The 21,233-nt window shown below is 46.8% G+C and overlaps 2 protein-coding genes across 2 annotated transcripts; one reads left to right on the top strand and one right to left on the bottom strand.

Moving 5' to 3' along the window:
- The first annotated feature begins 3,990 nt into the window (after positions 1-3,990).
- On the top strand, positions 3,991-8,550 carry Jtb (jumping translocation breakpoint). Its single transcript, XM_052179944.1, has 5 exons — positions 3,991-4,453; positions 4,597-4,634; positions 5,010-5,092; positions 5,907-5,986; positions 7,236-8,550. The coding sequence occupies exons 1-5, from the start codon at positions 4,371-4,373 to the stop codon at positions 7,390-7,392; spliced, it is 441 nt and encodes a 146-aa protein (XP_052035904.1). The 5' UTR covers positions 3,991-4,370; the 3' UTR covers positions 7,393-8,550.
- A 1,593-nt stretch (positions 8,551-10,143) lies between these two features.
- Positions 10,144-15,569, bottom strand: Creb3l4 (cAMP responsive element binding protein 3 like 4). Its single transcript, XM_052178671.1, has 9 exons — positions 15,416-15,569; positions 14,872-15,106; positions 14,592-14,713; positions 11,550-11,642; positions 11,312-11,418; positions 11,152-11,220; positions 10,983-11,067; positions 10,704-10,800; positions 10,144-10,572 (listed from the first exon to the last, which is right to left on the bottom strand). The coding sequence occupies exons 1-9, from the start codon at positions 15,509-15,511 to the stop codon at positions 10,382-10,384; spliced, it is 1,095 nt and encodes a 364-aa protein (XP_052034631.1). The 5' UTR covers positions 15,512-15,569; the 3' UTR covers positions 10,144-10,381.
- Positions 15,570-21,233: the final 5,664 nt, after the last annotated feature.

Below are 21,233 nucleotides of genomic sequence, written 5' to 3'. Positions count from 1 at the left end.
CCCTTCACAATTGATAGTAAGCTGTAAATTGAAGTAAACTCTCTTCTTCCCAAGTTGCATAAAGAAAAAAAAAAGAAAAGAAAAGAAAGAAAGAAAAGCAAGACGACTATTCTCAGTATTGCACAAAGAAGTACATAACAAAGTCAGGGTATCCTGGCCAGTTGATTTCTTTTTGTGAAGACGACGTGCCACAACCCAAACTGAAAGTTCACTTAAGCTTTGCTCTAATGCCAGGTGGTGACTGACTCGGCCTCCCTGCACTGTTGGGAGCTCAGCTTTGGAATCTTTTAAGATTGGCTAGTTTTAAACAAATCTCAAAAAGAAAATGAGAGAAACAGGGAAAGGGTCAGCCACAAGTGCAGGTCATTAAGGGGTCGCGGTGAGGCTTTGTGTAAATGAAGCCTTTCTGGGTGGAGAGGAGTAAAGAGATTTGGTGTACCTTTACTATAGTAAAGATTCTTTTGCCATAGGACTTTTATAAGGTGAGCAAGACTTAGGAAATACTGGCCAATCATGGGCTCGCCATCTTTTGATACAAACAACCTTTTTTCACAGTTTGAAGGGAGGGGAGAGACAGAGGAGGCACTTGTCTGTATTTACTGAGCATCTGCCTGTATTTACTGAGCATCTGCCTTGAACCAGACAATAATCACTAAACAGCGTTTTGATGGCACAGGTAAGCAGAGAAGCAGATGAAATTTTAAAGGAAAAACGGCTCTTCTCGGTTTTTTCTTTGTTTGTTTGGTTGGTTTTGTTTAGTTTTTGGTTTTTGCCCGGCATGGTGGCTCAGGCCTTTAATTCTAGTACTCAGGAGGCAAAGGCAGGTGAATCTCTGTGAGTTCCAGGCCATCTAGGACTATAAGAGTAAGACTTGTCTAAAAATAAATAAATGTTTATTTTTATTATTGGTACATGTGTATCTGCATGTTTAAATGTGGAGGACAGCTCCTGGGGTGAGCTTACTCTTCCTGCAGACTAGACTCATCAGGCCGAGAGACTTTCCCTGTTGAGCTGTCTTCATCTCTCCTCTTTGTGATTTCCTGCAACTGGGTGTCTTTGTTACTTTTCTATTGCTGTGAAGACACCATTAGAGTGAGAATTTTGGTTTCTTTAAAAACAGAAATATAAGAATGTTTTCGTATTAATCCCAGATGCGAGGATATAGTGCTACTTCACAGCAGCTGCCTGTGATTTGCCTCGTGCTCTAGCAGGGGTGTGATTTTGCCAGCTGCAGATAGTTTTTGTCAAAGTGTGATGTTTGGAATTCTGGAGGCTTTTCAGAGGATATATAAATTCTAGATCCCCAATAGAGGAGGCTGTTGGCTAGCTGGTGGTTGAATGCTGTTTGTGAAGTAAAGAGATAAGAAGAAATTAGATATAACGATGGTGAAGATCAAACTTGCTCCAAGGAAGTCAGTGCCCCTAATCACTGGAAGTAGTCTAACATTGCGCCCTTGCTCCTCTATCCTTTTTTCTCTCCTACCTACTGTTAGGAGGCTGAAAGGACAGAAGAAGTGGAGTGGGTGAAGGGTGGAAGAAGAAGAAGAATCCACAAAGTAGCCAAAAGTCCAGTTGCACATTTTGACCAAGGCAACTTAAAGAAGAGTTCATTAGTGGCTTTCTTGCAGGTTCAGAGTGTTAGGGTCCATGACCATCATGGTGGGAGCCATGGAAGCCAGCAGGCAGGATTGGCTCTAGAGCACTAGCTGTGAGCTCTGTGGGATGGTCCACAAACACAAGGCAGAGAAAGAGCTAACAGAACACAGTGTTGGCTTTTGAACCCTCAAAGCCAACTGCAGTGACACACCTCTGCAACAAGGCCACACCCCCTAATCCTTTCCAAAATGTTCTAACAACTAGGGACCAAACATTCAACATATGTGTGCTTAGAGAGGCTGTTCTCATTCAGACCACCACATTGGGTCTCCCAACTTGGATTAGGCTGGCCTTGAACTTGCAGTGGTCCTCCTGCCTCCCAAATGCTGTTACATAAACAACATTTAATTCCTGAAAAATAAAGGAGAAACAACTATTGACACACAAAAATCAGTACATTCAGGATGGATACACTGGCCCTGCCTTTATTTTACCCTCTTTCACAATCTTTTATTCTCTGCTTTGAGACACTTTCCTAAAATAGCTTAGTCTGTCCTCATCCATGGGAGTACCATGGTAAAAGGTAAGTAAACATGTCAGCCGGAAGCCATGAAGCTGACAACATGAGTTCAATCAAGATGTAGGGTCTAGGGCTGGAGAGATGGCTCAGCAGTTAAGAGCACTGACTGTTCTTCCAGAGGTCCTGAGTTCAAATCCCAGCAACCACATGGTGACTCACAACCATTTATAATAAGACCCGGTGTGCTTTTCTTTTTTCTTTTTTTTTTTTTTTGAGTCAGGGTTTCTCTGTATAACCCTGGCTGTCCTGAAACTCATTCTGTAGACCAGGTTGGCCTCAAACTCAGAAATCTGCGTCCCTCTGCCTCCCAAGTGCTGGGATTAAGGCAAAGGCATGGGCCACCACTGCCCAGCCATTTATTTCTTTTTACTTCACTGATTTACTTAGTTTTTGAGATAGGGTCTCATGTACTCTGGAATCAATATTTAGGAGGCAAAGGCAGAACTGCTACAGGTTGAAGAGCAGCCAGTGGTTGATATCAAGACCCTGCCTTAAACTCAAGCAGCAAATAAGACAGTGACCCCCCCAACCCCCCAAGGAAACTACCATCTTGTTTGCTTTGTTTTTCTAGACAAGGTTTCTCTGTGTAGCCCTGGCTGTCCTGGAACTCACTCTGTAAATCAGGCTGACCTCAAAGATCTGCCTGCCTCTGCCTTTCAAGTGCTGGCATTCAAGGCCTGTGCCACCATGCCCAGAAAGATTAACATCTTAGTCACATCCCAGGGAAGAATTTTTTTATTAAAAAAAATTATTTCTTGTGTGTGTGTGTGTGTGTGTGTGCAGCCTGGTACCCCTGGTGTCCAAAAGAGCATGTGAGATCTAGAACTAACTGTATTCACAACTAACTGTATACACAAGTATTCACAAGTGTGAGTCTCCGTGGATGCTGGGAATCAAACCTGGATCCTCTAGAAGAACAGGTAGTGCCCTTAACTACTGAGCCAACTCTTCAGCAGAACAGCTATTTTCTCTCTTTTTTCTTTTTTAATTTCTTCCTTTCTTTGTTTCTTTTAGGACAGAGTCTCATCATCTAATTCTGGCTGACCTGATACTTGCTAGTTTGACAAAGCTGGTCTCAAACTCCACCTGCTTCCTGAGTACTAGGACTAAAGGCTTGAGCCACCACAACACCAATAGAGTAGCTGAAAAGATCCTAAATCTAGTTCTAATAACACTTTCAATTTAAAATCTCTATGCTCTAGTAAGGCAAAGAGGTGACATTCCTTTAATCCCAGCTCTTGTGTGGCAGAGGCAGGCAGATCTCTGAGTTCGAGGCCAGCTTGGTCTACAGAGTGAGTTCCAGGACAGACAGAGCTACACAGAGAAACCCTGCATCAAAATGATGATGATGATGATGATAAAATAAAAAATAAAAGCCAGGGAGAGATGAGAACATCTGAGATTTTTCAAAGGAATAGCTCTGTTTCACACTAACTTAAAGGGAAACAAACACCGTTCTTTTGCGTAGAGTCCGGTGGGAGACCTGGGACAAGAGAAAGTCTCAGATTCGACACAGTTCCTCCTCCCATCAGATTTCCGGGACCCAAAGCGTCAAGGTCGGCCAGGGTGTTGTTAAGCCAGAAATGGGGAGAGTATCACGAGCCTAATGGTGAACCCAAACTTTTGATGAGGGCCCCTAGTCCAGACAGAGCGGTGTATTACCCCTTTTTATTCCTCCCCGCTTTCCTGGTTCTAAATAGACAAGGGAGAAGCGAACCCGGAACAAACGAAATCTCCTACACCACCGGTCCATCCGGCTCTGCAAACACTACAAGGACCACACTGCCGCGCGGCGCCCAGCCGAAGAGCCGCGTGATCCTGCGCAATCGCAGTGAGATCCGGTTGCCACCGAGTCCGGAACGACTACGGCAGGAGACAGCCGAGAGCACCCGGGAAGAGCCGGCGTCGCTAGTGCCGGGACCAGGAGCCTCCGCGAGCAAGATGGCCGCTCCCGAGACCGAGGCCGAGGGGCACGGGCACTAAGTCCGGACCCGCGAGCCCTTCTCCCGGCCGCCTGCGCCCCCACAGAGACCTCGCGCTTCTAACCAAGACATCCGCATGGATTATGCTCGCCGCGGTCACGAGGCCGTTCCGATAGAGCTCTAGTTGGCCCAGATTGAGAACTCCGACGGCTGGCTGCTCTGCGCTGGAACTTGGGGAGGTCGGCTGCAACAGGTGCGACTCTGACCGCCCCATGCTCGCGGGCGCGGGGAGGCGTGGCCTCCCCCGGGGCGGCCACCTCTGTTGGTTGCTGTGCGCTTTCACCTTAAAGCTCTGGTAAGTGGGTACTGGGTCGGGAAAGGGGGATCGCAGGCGAACCCCATAGTCTACGCCCTCTGGAATCGGGACCCTTCATCCCCTGACGTCCAAAGTGGGTATGCGAGCTCACCGTTGTTCTTATCCCCTTTCCGTACCTGCAGCGAAGCGGAGGCTCCGGTGCGCGAGGAGAAACTATCAGGTGGGTGATTGCCCTAGAACCCTGTACCTCTATGGCTCGTTTATTAGTTTTTTGTTTTGTTTTTCGAGACAGGGTTTCTCTGTGTAGCCCTGGCTGTCCTGGAACTCTGTAGACCAGGCTGGCCTCGAACTCAGAAATCCGCCTGCCTCTGCCTCTCAAATTGCTGGGATTACAGGCGTGCGCCACCACTGCTCGGCGGCTCGATTGTTTTTAATGTCTTTTTTTGGTATACCCAGAACACAGATAGAAAAAAGAGGTGCCACATGGAATGAGTGCAGGCGCTGTGTTGGGAAGCTAGATGGGGCAGAGCCTTTGAGAGAAATGTTTTTTGAATGGTCTTCGGCTGGCCGTTTCTCTCTCTCTCTCTCCTTTTAGTGAGCACCTCAACTTCGCCATGTTGGTTGGTAGACGAGTTTGTGGTGACTGAAGAGTGTACTCCATGTTCTAACTTCCAGATTGTGAGTATTTGTTTGTTTGTTTGTTTTGATTTTAAAGCATGCCATTGCTGTCTTCTTTCTTCTCAGACTTAAGAGTTATGTCAAAACCATATTTATTTTTTGTTTGTTTCATTTTATGTATGTATATAGGTGTTTTGCCTGCATGTATATGTTTTTGGGGTGTGCATGTGTGTGTTGCCCTAAAAGTCCAGAAGAGGTCATCAGATCTCCTGGAATCATGATACCCCTGCCCCCCATATGGGTGCTGGGAATGGAACCCTGTCCTCTGTCTCCAAGAGCAACCAGTGCTCTTAACTACTGAGCCATTTCTCCAGCCCTTATTATTTTATTTTATTTTTTTGAGACAGTGTCTCACTATGTAGTGCTGCCTGGCCTGGCCCTCACCACATAGGCTAGGCTGGCATTGAACATGGTATTCCTTTTGTGTGGTCATGTGCCCTAGAGGTCAGAGGACAACGTGAGGAACTTGGTTCTGTCTTCCCACCACATAGATGCCGTTTGTTAATCTTGGCTACAGATGTCTTTACCCACAGAGGCATCTCAGCAGCCCTCAAACTTGACCTTAATTTTCCTCTGAAAATACGCCCTTTCCACATTGATGGCAGGGTTCTGCTCTGTTCATATTTTTTAATACAGAAGATTCTGGAATTTCTCTTTATCTTCTAATTGTTCCTCCACCAACCACCTCCACCACCCACGTCAGAGCTCTTTCTTAGCTCCATGCTGTCCGCCAGCCCTGGCTCTTCCCGAGCAGCAGGTCTTCTGTTTCTTGCTTGCCTTTTCCTAATGTGCTTTTGGATATTTCTTTTGGTAGAAAACAACACCTGAGTGTGCTTCTACAGGGTATGTGGAGAAAATCACCTGCAGCTCGTCCAAGAGGAATGAATTCAAAAGGTGAGGGCTGGTTCTCTACCCTGTGGTAACCTCCTCCGAGCCTGTTCCGTTAGGTCTTGGTGTAGTTTGGCATACTGGAGAGAGGAGGAGATGTGAGCCACATCACCCTTGTTCCTAACCCCAGTCTCCAGCACTGTGTTATTGGTTATGTTCTCTGATCAAAGAATTTGGTCAGCGCGTGAGGAGTGGAGCCCATTAGTAAAGTCCTGGGGTGGTGGGGTGGGTTACACTTGAGCCCCGGCTCTCAGGAGGCAGAAGCAGGTTTTTAGTTGGACAAGGCTAGGTCATCAGCCTCTATCTCAGATAAGTAAGCAGTTAAGCCAGGTGTGATGACACACATCTCTGATCTCTGCACTCTCAGAAGGCAGAGGCAGACATGTCTCTGAGAGCCTGATGAGATGCTCCGGTGATTAAAGGCACTCATCACTACTGTAGAGGACAGTGGCTCAGTTCTCGGCACCTACAAAGTCGGTCTGGCTCCAGTTCCCAGGTCTCCAGCACCCTTTTCTGCATTAGGCACGCACGGTACATATACATACATGCATGAAAACAGTCGTACATATGAAATAAATAAATCTACAGCAGCTTGAGCTTGAATCTCAGAACTCATGTTAGAGGTATAGAGCTCATTCCAGCAAGTTGTCTTCTGACTGGTGTGTGTGTGTGTGTGTGTGTGTGTGTGTGTGTGTGTGTGTGTTGTCAGACAGGGACAGTGGCAGCCTGTTCCTTGGCATGAGTGTGCACACATACAACGTAACAAAAAAATGTAACTTTTTTTTTTTAAAGGAAGAAGAGTTGGGCATGGTAGTACATGTTTGTAATCCTAGCATGTCGGAAGGAGAGGCTGGGGACTTGGGAGTTCAAGGCCAGCTTGAACTACTTGAGACTTTTTGTTTGTTTTGTTTTTGAGACAGGGTTTCTTTATATGGCTCTGGCTGTCCTAGAACTCGCTGTGTAGTCCAGGCTGGCTTTGAACTCACAGAGATCTGTACCTTTGCCTCCCCAGTGCTGGGATTAAAGGCATGCACTACCACTGGATGATGGTGGCATCGTCCAGTGAGACTTTATCACAAAAGAAAAAAAAGCAATCAAACTGATTAATGCTGCTGTTTATCTCATCAGAGACTGCAGAGGTGGCTAACTGCAGTTTCGCTTATTTTTGGGTAGTGTTTTGGGGAGGCTGAAGTGGAGAACAATAATTAAGAAAGACTGATGTCCCCTGGGAATGACTGTCCTCTTCTGCCCCCAGCTGCCGTTCAGCTCTGATGGAACAACACTTATTCTGGAAATTTGAAGGCATCGTGGTGGGTGTGGCTTTAGTCTTCGCCTGCCTCGTCATTGTTCGTCAGCGACAACTGGACAGAAAGGCTCTTGAAAAGGTCCGGAAGCAAATTGAGTCCATATAGCTGGACTCTGTTGTCTCTGGTGGGCCTTACAGACTGCATCTCAGAGGTAGAGAGTTCAGGGGCTAATGTGCACTCCTGAGCCTGTGGCAGTAGCATTTCCAGTGACTTCCTCTTCCAGACCATTAATGAGCACAATGAAAAGTAAAATAGAGAGGGACAGGACACAGACTTGTAATGCCAGCACTTGAGAGAATGAGGCAGGAAAATCCTTGGTAAATGAGTAGGCCAGCTAGGCTGAGCTACATAGTAAGACTGTCTTTTAAAAAAAGGAAATAAAGGAATAAAGCAATTTCCTTCTGTATAATAATTTGGCTTGGGGAGGACTGGGTGCGGTGGGACGTGCCTTAAATCCTAGCAAAGAGAGGTGGATCTTCTGTGAGTTCAAGGCCGGCTTGGACCACATGTAGAGCTCCAGCCCAGCAGGGAATACTTAATAAGACCCTGTTTCAAAAACATTAATTAAATTTAAAAGGGTTGGTGAGTTGGCTCAGTACTTAAGAACACTGGCTGGGGGCTGGAGAGATGGCTCAGTGGTTAAGGGCACTGACTGCTCTTCCAGAGGCCCTGAGTTCAATTCCCAGCAACCACATGGTGGCTCAGAACCACCATCTGTAATGGGATCCAGTGACCTCTTCTGGTGTGTCTGAAGATAGCTACAGTGTACTCATCATATATATAAAATAAATCTTTTTTTTTAAAGATTTATTTATTTATTATATGTAAGTAATCTGAGCCGTCTCTCCAGCCCCCGAAAATAAATCTTTTTAAAAAAAAAAAAAAGAAAGAGCGCTTGCTGCTACTGCGGAGGGTCTGGGTTTGGCTCCCAGGTCCGGTGGCTCACAGTCACCTGTAGTCCTAGTTTCAGGGGCTCTGATACCCTGTAGGCTCTGTGGGCCTGTAGTAAGTGATGCACATAAATTCATGCATAAACAGAGATGCACACAAGGAAAAATGAGTACATCTCTTCTTAGATGTAGCCTTTCCATGTATACTAGTGATTTCTGTACAATACATGTGTATCTGGTACACATGGAGGCCAGAAGTGGATACCAGATCCTGAGCTGTTACATGGTACAGGGAACTGAATATGGGTCCTCTGAAAGGAATAAATGCTCTTAACCACTTCTTCATTCACCAAGTGAATAAATCTTTTTTTTTTTTTAAAAATAATACTTTACCCAGCCAGCACTCTGGGAGGCAGAGGCAGGTGGATTTCTGAGTTGGAGGCCAGCCTGGTCTACAGAGTAAGTTCCAGGACAGCCAGGGTTATACAGAGAAACCCTGTCTTGAAAAAAAAAAAAAAAAAATCTCCAAAAAACCAAAAATAAATAATAATAATAATACTTTGTCTTTTCTTTTGTGTGTGTGAATGGTTTGCCTGCATGTACGTGTACCATTTGCATGTCTGGTTGATGCCCTCGGAGGTTAGAAAGAAGAGGAGGTTGGACCTTTTGGAACTGAAGTTATAGATAGATGCCTGTGAGTCACCAAGAAAGTACTCTGAACCTGGTCCAGGTCTGCAGTGTGAACAGCAGAAGTTCTTAGCTCCTGAGCCAGTCTGCCATCTTTGACCTTTTTTTTAAAGATTTATTTGTTTATTTATTTATTTTATATGAGTACACTGGAGCTGTACAGATGGTTGTGAGCCATCATGTGGTTGCTGGGAATTGAACCCCGCTCACTCCAGCCCCCCTCCCTCCGGCCCTGCTTGCTCTGGCCCAAGGATTTATTTCTTATATCTAAGCACACTGTAGCTGTCTTCAGACACACCAGAAGAGGGCGTCAGATTTCATTATGGATGGTTGTGAGCCACCATGTGGTTGCTGGGATTTGAACTCAGGACTTTCAGAAGAGCAGTCAGTGCTATTACCTGCTGGAGCCATCTCTCCAGCCCTCCATCTTTTATATAAAATTTCTGGGCTGGCAGAGGGGCTCTGGCATTAAGGCACGTGGTACAGTGGCTAGAGAAATGGCTCTGCAGTTAGGACAGCTTGCTGCTTTCCCAGAGGACTGGGCCTGGTTCCAGTGCCCGCAGCTGGCTCACAGCTGCCCGCTCCAGGGGAATCCATTGATGCATGCGTTCTCATATAGAGACACATAGACATGTTACGGCATACGCCTTTAATCCCAGCACTTGGGAGGCAGAAGCAGGCGGATTTCTGAGTTCGAGGCCAGCCTGGTCTACAGAGTGAGTTCCAGGACAGCCAGGGCTACACAGAGAAACCCTGTCTCGAAAAAACCAAAAAAAAAAAAAAAAAAAGAAAGAAAGAAAAATGTTAAAAACTGTTTGCTGCATAGGCCTGATGACCTGAATATGTGGTGAGAGGAAAGAACCCAGAAGTTGCCCTTGGACCTTCACATGTATATTATACTCCTCATATACATAATAATAAACGTACACACCATATTTAATACACAATAATAAACACAGTTTCCAATCTGGATGTGGTACTATATACTTATAGGCAAATCAAGAGTTCGAGACCAGCTTAGGCTACATAGTGAAAAACTTGGGATAGAATTTGAGCTAGGGGCTGGGTGGTGGTGGCGTATGCCTGCAGTCCCATCATTCTGGGAGGCAGAGGCAGGTGGATTTCTGAGTTCAAGGCCAGCCTGGTCTACAGTGTAAGTTCCAGGACAGCCAGTGCTATAGAGATAGCTATACAGTTAGCTATACAGTGCTAACCCTGTCTTGAAAAAAAAAAAAAAACTACAAAAAAACAAAAAAGATTTTGAGCTAGGAAGTTTATTTCCAAGTCAAAACTTGTTTCCCTTTGATCTTAAACACAAAGAAAAGTGAAATCACAAATGTATGACAAGTATTTGAGGTGCCCTGCCAGATAAGCAAACGTGGCTTTAGGGGACAGAAATCTCCGGTTGTGTCCTGAGTGAGTCAGAGCACTAGGGCTGTGGATTCCTCAGTGGGAACCCCTGATGGCAGGCGGCAGGGGAGCCCGTGTGGAGTCTTGTGTGACGGGAAATGCTGGGCTTACATCTCATCTGCACGCACCATTCCCCTGATCGGCCCAGTGGGCCTGGCCTTCGCTCGCATCTTCAGATGTGTCTTTGTTGAACCATTTGCAGCTGGGTCTTCAGGTAGCTCCTCCACTTTGGACTTTAGCCCTGGACTCTCCCGGCTTTCTGTCACGTCCTCATGAGTCAAGATATTTCTGGAAATCACTGAGGAGAAAGTGTAATGGCAGACCATTTGCTTGCGTGGGAGACTGGCCCAGAGCTCTCCTACTCTTTGACTTGTTGGAGAATGGAGTTTTGTGGCTCATCCTCGGGGCTGCTGCGCCATTGCCTCTTACCTCCATGAAGCTGATAACCCTCAGGCCTAGCTTCCGGTTGACCCTGAAAGGGGCTAAAGCTCGGCAGGATGATGAGAGCCAGTGAAAAAAGAAGAATCTGAAAAGGAACAAGAGGGCATTCGGGCTCTGGGGAACAACAGAGCTGGAGGGCTTCGGGATGGAGGGTCGTTGCGGTTGTCAGTTTGGAGAACGGGGCTGGGCAGGGCAGGTATTAGGAGCAAGTGTGGAGGGTGGCAGAGGTGGGAGAGGGGGAGAAAGGGAGGGACATCCTGATGGTACCAGGACACAGGTGCTGGTCTGGGCGGCTCTGCTGGAGGTCTGAGCAGTGAGCTTCTGTAACTGGTGGACCTGTGCCACCAAGGAGCTGGGAGAAGAAGGGAGTCGGCCTGAGAAGGGCTTCCTTCCGGCGGCTGCCTCCTGCCCTCTCCGTCCAGACACCACCACTCACACGTTCTGCCTCTCCAGCTCCTGCACCTTTCTCTGTAGTTTCTGATTCTGCTCAGAACAGGCTGCCACTCTAGGGAGTATGGAGAAGTAGAGCAGGCTAGGCAAGTGGCCCCTTGACATGCTTTGGGGAGGAAGAGGGCCCAGACACCGCCCAGACATACCTGCTCTCCAGCCCATCAATGTACTCTTTCTTCCGCCGCCGGCTGTCCTGGGCTGACTGCTTGTTGCGGATTTTCCTCCTGATCTTCTTGAGTATTCTCTCCTCTGCCTGGAGGCTCAGGGTGTTCAGTGCTGGGCCCTTAGCCCCCCACAACTCCCCAACTGTCCCCTGGGATCCAGGCTCTTTAGAGGTTGAGTGGAGCTTCTGTGATGGGGACACCCTTTGGGGACCATTGTTACCTTGGTGAGGGGCAGGTGAGAGGGCAGAGTAACCCCTTCTTGCCCCAGCAGATGCTTTTCCTCATCTGTCAGGAACAGCTGCTGGTAGGACAGCTGGGAGAGGTGGCAGAAGATGAGTGTGATCAGGTCCCCTGCTTCCAAAGCCCAAGCTGCCCCTCTGCCCCAGCCTGCTTTCTGGGGAGGGCTTTCTGTCTGCACTGAGGGATAAGGTGAGGTCAGGGCAGAAAGGGAATTCAGGCAGGCTCTGTGGAAAGCCAAAGGGCCTTCCTTAGCTGAGGAGGGAGAGTTTTGTCCACACAGAACCTTGACATTACATTGCAACCAAGCTAGAGAGGGCCTGTTCTGGTATCTCCGGACAATTAGAGGAGAGCTTGTATGAATTCACTATGATGAGCTTTGTTGAATTTCCTTATGTCAGGTAAACAAATCAGCCATTAACTTCCATTTGGCAAACCATTTGATAGCCTGTCAAGCCCAGGAGCATGTGATTCATCGTCCACCTGTTGGGTCAAGCTGTCCACCCTCAGAGAAGGACTTTCCTTCCTTCCTTCTATTTATTTTTATTTTATGTGCATTGCATTTTGCCTGCATGTCTGTCTGTGTGATGGTGTCGGATCCCCTGGAACTGGAGTTACAGACAGCTGTGAGCTGCCACGTGTGAGGAGCTGGCAACAAACCTGGATCCTCATGCTCCCACCCACTGAGCCACTGAGCCACCGTCTCTCCAGCCCCAAGAGAAGGAGTTTCTAAGGCCAGCAGGCTGACTCTCAAGCGCAGTGTGTGGGAAGGGTAGATAGTATCTGGTTAAGCTGAGCCGTCAGCTGAAGAGCCCATCTCCTTCTCACTGACAATCCAGTTATTCATTTCATGTGCGTTTCTTTTTGTATATCTGTGTGGGCATGTGTGGAGACTAAAAGATAACTTTCAGAAATGAGATTTCTTCTACCATGTGGGTTCTAGGGGACAGAATGAAATTGTCAGGCTTGGCAGCTAGTGCCTTTATCCACTAAACCAGCTTGCTGGTCCTAATAGTCTTCTTTGAAAGATTTACAGTGTTTGTAACTTTTTGTTGTTGTTGTTTTGGTATAGTTTTTCAAGACAGAGTTTCTCTGTGTAGTCCCAGATATCCTAGAACTCACTCTGTAGACCAGGTTGGCCTCAAACTCAGAGATCTGCCTGTCTCTGCCTCCTGAGTACTAGAATTAAAGGAGTGTGCCACCATGCCCAGCTTTTTTAAAAATTTTATGTATGAGTGTTTATTTGTATATCTGATGCCCACAGAGGCCAGAAGAGGATGTTGGATCCTTGGAATTGGAGTTACAGGTGATTGTGAACTGGATTTGAACCTGGGTTTCCTGGCAGAGCAGCTAGTGCTCTTAACCGCAGAGCCGTCTCTCCAGCCCCTGGGTTGGTTGTTTTGAGATAGGCTGTCCCTGTGGAGAGTAGGCTGGCCCTGGTTTTGTGGTGCTCTTTCTGCCTCTACCTCCCAAGTGCAGAGGTTTCCAGTGTGTGCCACCACACACCACACCACACCACACCACACTCAGCTTATGCTTCACTTTGTAATTTAAGAGTAACTTAGTTTGGGGCTGGCAAGAAGGCTCAGCAGAAGGCATGCGACACCACTGCCTGGCAGCAGTCTGGGTTTTAATCTCTGGAATCCATTTAAAGGTGGAAGGAGAGGACCAAGTCTGAAGTGGTCCTCTGACCTCCACATACGCTACGGCGTGTGTGTGCTGGCCTCTCCCTCTCACATAATATACAGTAATAAATAACTTTTAAGAGAATAACAAATTCGACTTTTTTTTTTTTTTTGGATTTGGTTTTTTTCGAGACAGGCTTTCTCTGTTTAGCCCTGGCTGTCCTGGAGCTCACTCTGTAGACCAGGCTGGCCTCAACTCAGTAGACCAGGCTGGCCTCAAACTCAGAAATCCTCCTGCCTCTGCCTCCCAGAGTGCTGGGATTACAGGCATGCACCACCACCACCCGGCTAAATTCAACTTTTTACTCTGTGTGTGTGTGTGTGTGTGTGTGTGTGTGTGTGTGTGTGTAGGTGTCATGGATGTGACCAGTGGCCAAAGAGATCCCTTTGGAGACTGAGTTTGCCACTGGCCCCTCAGCATGCGGGTTAAGGGGATGTGTAGCAGATTGTGTGGGTGCTGGGGTCTGGTCCCAGCTCGGGTCCTCGTGCTTCCTTCTATGCGAGGATTCTCTCCTCAGAGCCCAGCTTTCTGCCTCTGCCTTTTGCTTTCTGGTGGCTTTGGGCTCTTGGCTGAATCTTTTCCTTTCCTGATGTCTCCCTGTTCTCCTCCAAGTGTTTTAGTAGAACTCCAATCTCTCTAACCAAAGTCTCTTGAGAACGAAGCACAAAGGCTTTGTCTAGAAAGGAAACAAGCACAAACCCTGTGCTGACACACAAAACCTGGTGCAGCTTCTGGTTCCAGCTTCAAGCACGGTGTTAGAGGCGGGCTAGGACTCTGTTCCCACCTTTGGACACAAGGTGCACAGGGCAGAGGGAGGACTATGGCTTCAGTGTGGCCTCTCTTGGTCTGCACAGCAGGGGCGTCTAACTTATCTTGGAAAGATACATGATAGGGTACTCCCTGCAGCACTGGCCACAGGGCGCAAGCATCTGCTGCTGCTGCTGCTGCTGCTGCTGTGGCAGCGGCGACAGCGCCACCACCCTGTCCTCATTAGCCAGGTGGATTCCCAGGGGTCCTGTCCCAATTCCCTTTCCTGACCAAGGCTGAGAGAGTAGCTCTGACTGAATGTGAATGCACACTAGGTCTAGAGCTGACAGGAAGCTCCCTCATCGCATCTGCTAAGACTTAAATGATTCCTTACCACCCTGATCCCCAACAGCCCCCCAGGCCTGATACTTTCCAGCTCTTAAAAATCACGTGTTTCTCCTTGGCCTTCAAACCCACTGCCACCACAAGGGCAAACCAGTCCCTCATTAGTTTCTCCTCCCTTCCCCCCACACCCCCATCCATATGAGGGCATGTATACTGGGGGAACACCAGTTCTGACGTCAGGACTCACCCGGGCCGTAGGAGGTGCTGGGGCTAAGGTGCCGACTCTAGGCAGGATATGTCTGTGAACATCAGAGGGCCGTCCGCTGACTGCACAGGCTTCAGGTACCATAAATGCAGGGCTCCACTGATCTGAAGAAAGATAACAGAAATTGGAACAAAGGAATCAGAAGGCTGTGGTAAGGGCGGGGACTGGACAGAGGCACAGTTTGGGAACCTTCTCCCCTTAACCTCACGGCCAGGGCTGGGCCTGAAAAGGCCATTGCCCTATTTCCAAAAAGTACACTGACCTATCTGGATGGAGATGAGTCCGAAGGCTGGCCCAGCTTCCTGCTGTGTTCCCTGTAGGGCCCCTGCCTCATAGACAACCTCATAGAGGGCAGGGGAACTGGGAGCCTGTGTGGCAGGGGAGCCAGGATCTTCAGGGACCCCGCTGTCACTACCAGGAGATGTTTCTGAGCAGTATATCATATTGGGATCGATAAGGAGGTTGAGGAAATCGTCAGGTTCACGCTTCTCAAGGCCCTATAGAAGGAAGGAGAGGGTACACGTGTCCGCAAAGAGCTTGGACAGTCTTACCTGACAGTAGTAGCCTTAGATCCTTAACGCTTCCATTTTGGTGCTTTTCCTTCTTGGACATAGGAAGAGTTGCAACACACGTCTACCTCGTGGGCTCTAATATCAGAACTCTTGCCGTGTGGCGACTCAAGGCTTCTTTCTAGTCAGAGTTTCCTCAGCCTAACCCCCGCTTCCATTGACCGAGCTCGGCTGGCTGCGGCCTCTGCTCATCTCCCAGCTTCGCTGCCCCAGTGCTTGTAGCCCGGTCACCGGAACCTTTGACGGGGGACCGTTGAATCCCAGCTCCAGGAAGGATCCCGTCGAGAAGATATCTTCTGGGGGCTCCGGCAGCTCAGGGCACCCGAGCTCCATGCTTCTGCAGGAAGGTGAGAGGGCGAGTTATCAGGAAGGTGGTGGCTGCCGCTGAAGCTCCTGGCTCCTCTGCCTTCTCTCCGTTACTCCTTCCCTCTGCTCACATGTGGGAGGCAGCCCCAGGAGAAACAACACTTCAGGCCTTATCTTTTGGGTTCAGAAAAATAGCCCCATTGGGTATTACCGGTTTTTTTTCCTTCTTTAATTGTTGTTCCGAGAGCTTTGCCCTGCCAAACCAGCCTAGCCCGCTGAAGCCCCAAACACTACACCTTTTCTTTCCACCAGGATCTTGTATCCTGGTCCTGCCCAGTCAAGCCCCGCCCACCTATTCTGCCCCCGGAGTTTGGGGTAAGAGGGGTGGGGGAAGGGAGAGGGTTGGGTTGCATCTGGCCCGGAACCACTGTCCGGGCCCGCATCTGGGAGTAACATTAAGAGGCTGTCCATATACAAACAGAAATAAAACTATAGGTACCCACACCCTTTCTGTCAGTTTTCCCAGTGCTAGTAGCTCTTGCTTGATGTCAGCAAAGAGGTGAGACTGTAGTGACTGGTATGCAGGATTCCTAAGTGTTTCGAAGCCACAGTCTTTTCAAGGGGGAGACCCATCTCAGGGTAGAGAATGAAGCCAAGATTTGAAGGCAACCCCCATCCCACCTGGCACTCTTCCACCCGTGAATTCTAATTGGACATTGAAGACTTAGGCTTCTAGCCAATGACTGACTATCTCGACGCTCACGCCCTCGCCATTAGCAACAATAGACCAGGAGAGAAGAGTCCCAGAAGAAATTTGGCAGAGGCTGCGGGTTCCAGCCAGAGGCCCCTGGTTACATTGTAGGAAAGTTGAAGTAAAGCTTTGGTGCCGAGGTAGGAACCGCACAGAGTTTGTTTGGGTCTGAGTTTGTTTACCTCGTGGGTCTGAGGCCTCATGTTATTACTTAGGCAGACTGTAGCCTGTGGACCAGACCTCCACGCCCTGGCAGCTGCTGGTGCCATCGGCTAATGTGGATCCAGAAGTGAGCTACACTTTGGGGACCCTGCTAACCCATGCAGGGACACAAGACAGGGGAATGCCAGGCATTAGTCAAAGTTTACTTTTGGTTTGAGATCTTATTGTTTCCACAAACTACTAGTTTTATGTATAGTTTTGTGTTTTGAAACAGGCTTGAGGAGGTCTCATTTTTCAGGGTGGCCTCCTGAGTAGCTGATACTGTAGCGGTGTACCTTGGAAACTGTTTCAGAGCCTGGTGTGGGGGTGCATGCCAGTAATTTCAGTGCTCAAGAGGCTTATGCAGAAGTGTCCCTGGGGTCAAGGCCAGCCTGGGCTACTTAAGCTCCTGTCCCAATAGCAAAAATAGTTGGGTGAGGGTGGCACATGGCTTTAATCCCAGCATTCAGAAGGCAAAGGCAGACCGCTCTGGCCTCGAGAACTACAAAGTGAGTTAGTTCCAGGACAGCCAAGATTACACAGCCAATCCCTGTCTTGAATCTCTCTCTCTCTCTCTCTCTCTCTCTCTCTCTCTCTCACACACACACACACACACACACACACACGAAAGTACAATATATCTATCCAGTGATGTGTTCAATAAGTTCTATTTTCCTTACCTCACACTTAAAGTTGACTTCTTGCCATCAGAAACTGTCAGACATTGGAACAATATTAAAAGAGAGTGGGAGGATCTGATGAAGATGGTTTGAGCTGTTTCTTTAAGTTAGATTGGGGTGGGCAGTGTGCACATAACTTGGTTGTGGGTGTGGCCCTGCCCTCCAGTCTTGAGGTATGATTGAGGGTTTGGCTCAAATTTGTTAACTTGTTACACCTGCTTCATCTCAGGACAAGTTGTGAGAGCTTTGATTTTTTCTTTCTCTTGTTCTTGACAAGTTATGAAATCTTGTTTGAATTTTGTTTGTTTGAGACAGAGTCTTTCTGTATATTCCTGGCTTACTTGTTCACTTGTTTTTTTTCTTTTGATTTTTGGGTTTTGTGGAGTTTTTTTGTTTTTGTTTTTGTTTTGTTTTGTTTTTTGAAGCAGGATCTCACTGTGTATTTCTGACTTGTTCATTAGTTTTGTTTTGTTTTTCTTGAGACAAGGCATCACTGTGTGTCCCTAACTTGTTTGTTGTTGGTTGTTGGTTGAGGCAGGGTCTCACTGGAGTTGAGATCCTTGTAATTTCCTTTTCCTTCTTTTTTGTCTTTTTTTCGTTCTTTTAGTGTAAGGGCAGGCGATCGCAGGGAGTAGAGGGGAGATGGCTCACATGCCACTGATCACCCGTGGAGGCCAGAGGACAACTTTCAGAAGTCAGTCTTCTCTTTTAACCATGTGGGTACCGGGTATTGTGAAGTTAGGTGGTTTAACCCACTGAGCTAACCAGGTATCTATCTTCTTCTATTTTTTTGTTTCTATTTTTTTTTTTTTTGTTTATTTGGTTCTTTTGATACAAGATTTTATTCTGGTTACCAAGGCTGGCTTCATTTTGGAAATTCTCCTGCTTCAGCCTCTTAAGTGCTGGAATGTAAGGAGTGAGTTATGACACCTGTTTGAAAAAAAATCATTTTCATCAGCAGTGTTCTGTCTTGTGATGTACAACAGCTCTAAGGCTCATAGAGTTTATAGGGTTTTTTTTTTGTTTTGTTTTGTTTTTTGTTTTTTCAAGATAGGGTTTCTTTGTGTAGTCCTGTGCACACATAGTATTTTTCCAGTTTTAATGATAAGAAGTCAAATGCTCATGATGAAAAAATAATGATTCCAAAATTCAGGGTTTGTTTTGGCTTGAACTAGTGTCTGATGAGTTACACACTTCACGAAAAACAATGAAAATGCCTTAGCATAAGTATGAGTCCTGTGTACATTCCTCCCAGTGCAGAAAGATGGGGGAGGGGGTGCATCCAGATTCAAACGTGTGCTAGCCTTCCTTATGAACATTTGACTAAGCCACTGGTACAAACCAGACGGGAGCTAGCGCGTGCGGGCAGCCGAGCACCTATTATACACAAGCATTTTTACTTTCTCATGTTGCTCTCATAGCAATCCAGATAGGACAAGTTAACTTTTGTTGTTGTTGTTTGTTTGTTTTTGGTTTGGTTTGGTTTGGTTTTTCTTTTTCTTTTTTTTTTTCTTTTTTCTTTTGGTTTTTTTCGAGACAGGGTTTCTCTGTGTAGCCCTGGCTGTCCTGGAACTCACTCTGTAGACCAGGCTGGCCTCGAACTCAGAAATCTGCCTACCTCTGCCTCCCAGAGTGCTGGGATTACAGGCGTGCGTCACCACCGCCCAGCTGGTTTGGTTTTTCAACACAGTGACAGTTCCAGGACAGCCAGGTCTACGCAGAGAAACCCTGTTTGGGGTTGGGGGGGCGGGGAGAGAAAAAAAAAACAAAGAAAAGAAGGTAAGAAAGGAAAAAAGAAAGGTGGTTAATGCATAAAAGGCTTCCAGACAGGCTGCTACAGGCAGAGATGAGTCAGTGGGAAATAGATCAGGCTTCTGCTTCTCCTAGGACTGGAAGGAATTTCTGTCTTCATCTCACTTAACATCCCTCTTTTTCCCTGAAGGATCAAGTTTTGCAGAGGAAAAACATCACTTCCTTAGTCTCAGGTCAGATGAAGGTCAAGTTCAACAGATGTGTTGCTTAACATGGAGACAAGAGTCAATAACGATGGAAAGAGTTTATAGTTCAGAATCAGAAAGGATATTCTTCTGTTGGAGACCCTCCTTCTCTCAAGAATTCTTCCCAGTGCTGGGGGTGTGGGGTGGCGCATGCCTTTAATCCCAGCACTTTAATCCCAGACCAGGCAGGCAGATTTCTGAGTTCTCGGCCAGCCTGGTCTACATAGTGAGTTCCAGGACAGCCAGGGCTACACAGAGAAACCCTATCTTGAAAACAAAACAAAACAAACAAACAAAAAACTCAAAAACAAAAAAAAACAATTACTCAGAATGTGCTTTTTTTTAAAGATTTATTTTCTTTATATGAGTACACTGTAGCTATTTCCAGACACATCAGAAGAGGGCATCAGATCCCTTTACAGATGGTTGTGAGCCACCATGTAGTTGCTGGGAATTGAACTCAGGACCTTTGGAAGAGCAGGCAGCGCTCTTAACCACAGAGCCATCTCTCCAGCCCCTCAGAATGTGTTTTAACTTTTGCCTTTATAAAGTAATATGTAAAGTAATAGATATGTTGATTAGCTTGAACTAGACATTTCATAATATGTATTATATGTATAATAGATATTCACATACCATATATCTCAAAATGACTTGTTTTTGTTTTTGTTTTTTAATTTTGATTTATTTATTATATGTAAGTACACTGTAGCTGTCTTCAGACACACCAGAAGAGGGCATCAGATCTCATTATGGATGGTTGTTAGCCACCATGTGGTTGCTGGGATTTGAACTCAGGACCTTCGGAAGAGCAGTCAGTGCTCTTGACCTCTGAGCCATCTCTCCAACCCCTCAAAGTGACTTGTTATATATTACAAATACAATTTTTATTTAACTTTTAAAATAAAATTTGGAGCTGGAAAGATGGCTCAGTGATTAAGAAAACTGGTTGTTCTTCCAGAGGACCCTGGTTCAATTCCCAGCACCCAAATGGCAGCTCAAACTATCTATAAATCCAGTTTTAGGGGGTCTGATGGTTTCTTCTGCACTCTGCAGGCATTGCTTGCACATGTTGCAGAGACATATATGTAGGCAAAACATCCATACACATAAAATAAAATTTTAATATTTTTTGTTTTGCTTAGATATTTATGTCTGTATGTGAGTGTATGCACATGAGTGTAGTGCCTGCAGAGGTCCAATGTGTTAAGTCCCTGAAGCAGGAGTTACAGACTTATTTGATTGCTGAGAATCAAACTTGCATTCTCTGGAAGAATAGCAAATGCTCTTAAACATTTAGCTGGTCTCTCTCCGGTCCCCTATTCAATTTTTAAAAGACTTATTTTATTTTAAATTACATGTATTTTTATGTGTGGGTATGTACACAGGCAGGAGGAAGCCATATTTATTTGGTCCCCGTGGAACTAAAGTTATAAGCAGTTATGCGCTGCCTGACATTGTGCTGGTCCTGGGCCAAGTGCTGCAAAGAGCGCTGTCTGCTCCTAATTGTTGAGCCAAAGCTGACCTGGAACTCATAAACACCCTTGAACTCAGCAAATGTTAATTTATTTTTATTTTTGTGTGTGTTTGGTGCTATTTGGAAGCCAGAGAATAACTTGTGGGAGTTGGATATCTCTTTCTACCTTATGGGTTGGGAGTGGGGTGGGGCATCTAATTCAATTAAAAAAACTCAAGCTTAATGGCAGGCCCTTTAACAGCTGAGCCATCTCTTCACTAGCTCAGCAGGAGATTCTTAGAACACTGGGTTGTGAGAGCAGGAGAATCCAGGCTGAGGAAACAGTGAAGGTCTAAAGAGAAAAGCACATTAGTGACCCTGCATGGGGACTCATGTGCCAATAATCTCAGCTCTTGGGAGGCTGCGGCAGGATCACCCAGTCCAGGACAGATTGGCCACACGGTGATCACAGGCCACTGTGAACTTTCAAGTGTGAGGTCTAAGACAAAAAGAACTAGATAGGCAGTGGCCTGGCTACAGCTGCTGCTGCATGCCAGTTCTGCCAACAGCAGAGACCAACACTGAGCCAACACTACATAAGGCACCATTCCTTGTGGTGGTGACCAGCCAGCAACCTAGTGTCAGATTGACTATATTGGATGCT

This window comes from Apodemus sylvaticus, chromosome 4, assembly GCF_947179515.1.
Source record: "Apodemus sylvaticus chromosome 4, mApoSyl1.1, whole genome shotgun sequence".
NCBI lineage: Eukaryota > Metazoa > Chordata > Mammalia > Rodentia > Muridae > Apodemus > Apodemus sylvaticus.
This window is presented reverse-complemented; position numbering and strand designations above follow the sequence as displayed.

What these genes read in the sequence shown, in the direction of transcription:
- Jtb (XM_052179944.1), top strand. Translation starts at nt 4,371, where the DNA reads ATGCTCGCGGGCGCGGGGAGGCGTGGCCTCCCCCGGGGCGGCCACCTC. An exon ending in GCGCGAGGAGAAACTATCAG is followed by an intron (nt 4,635 to 5,009) that starts GTGGGTGATTGC and finishes CTCTCCTTTTAG; the next exon opens with TGAGCACCTCAACTTCGCCA. An exon ending in CATGTTCTAACTTCCAGATT is followed by an intron (nt 5,093 to 5,906) that starts GTGAGTATTTGT and finishes TTCTTTTGGTAG; the next exon opens with AAAACAACACCTGAGTGTGC.
- Creb3l4 (XM_052178671.1), bottom strand. Translation starts at nt 15,511, where the DNA reads ATGGAGCTCGGGTGCCCTGAGCTGCCGGAGCCCCCAGAAGATATCTTC. An exon ending in ATTGATGGGCTGGAGAGCAG is followed by an intron (nt 11,221 to 11,311) that starts GTATGTCTGGGC and finishes CATACTCCCTAG; the next exon opens with AGTGGCAGCCTGTTCTGAGC. An exon ending in GAGCTGGAGAGGCAGAACGT is followed by an intron (nt 11,068 to 11,151) that starts GTGAGTGGTGGT and finishes TTCTTCTCCCAG; the next exon opens with CTCCTTGGTGGCACAGGTCC.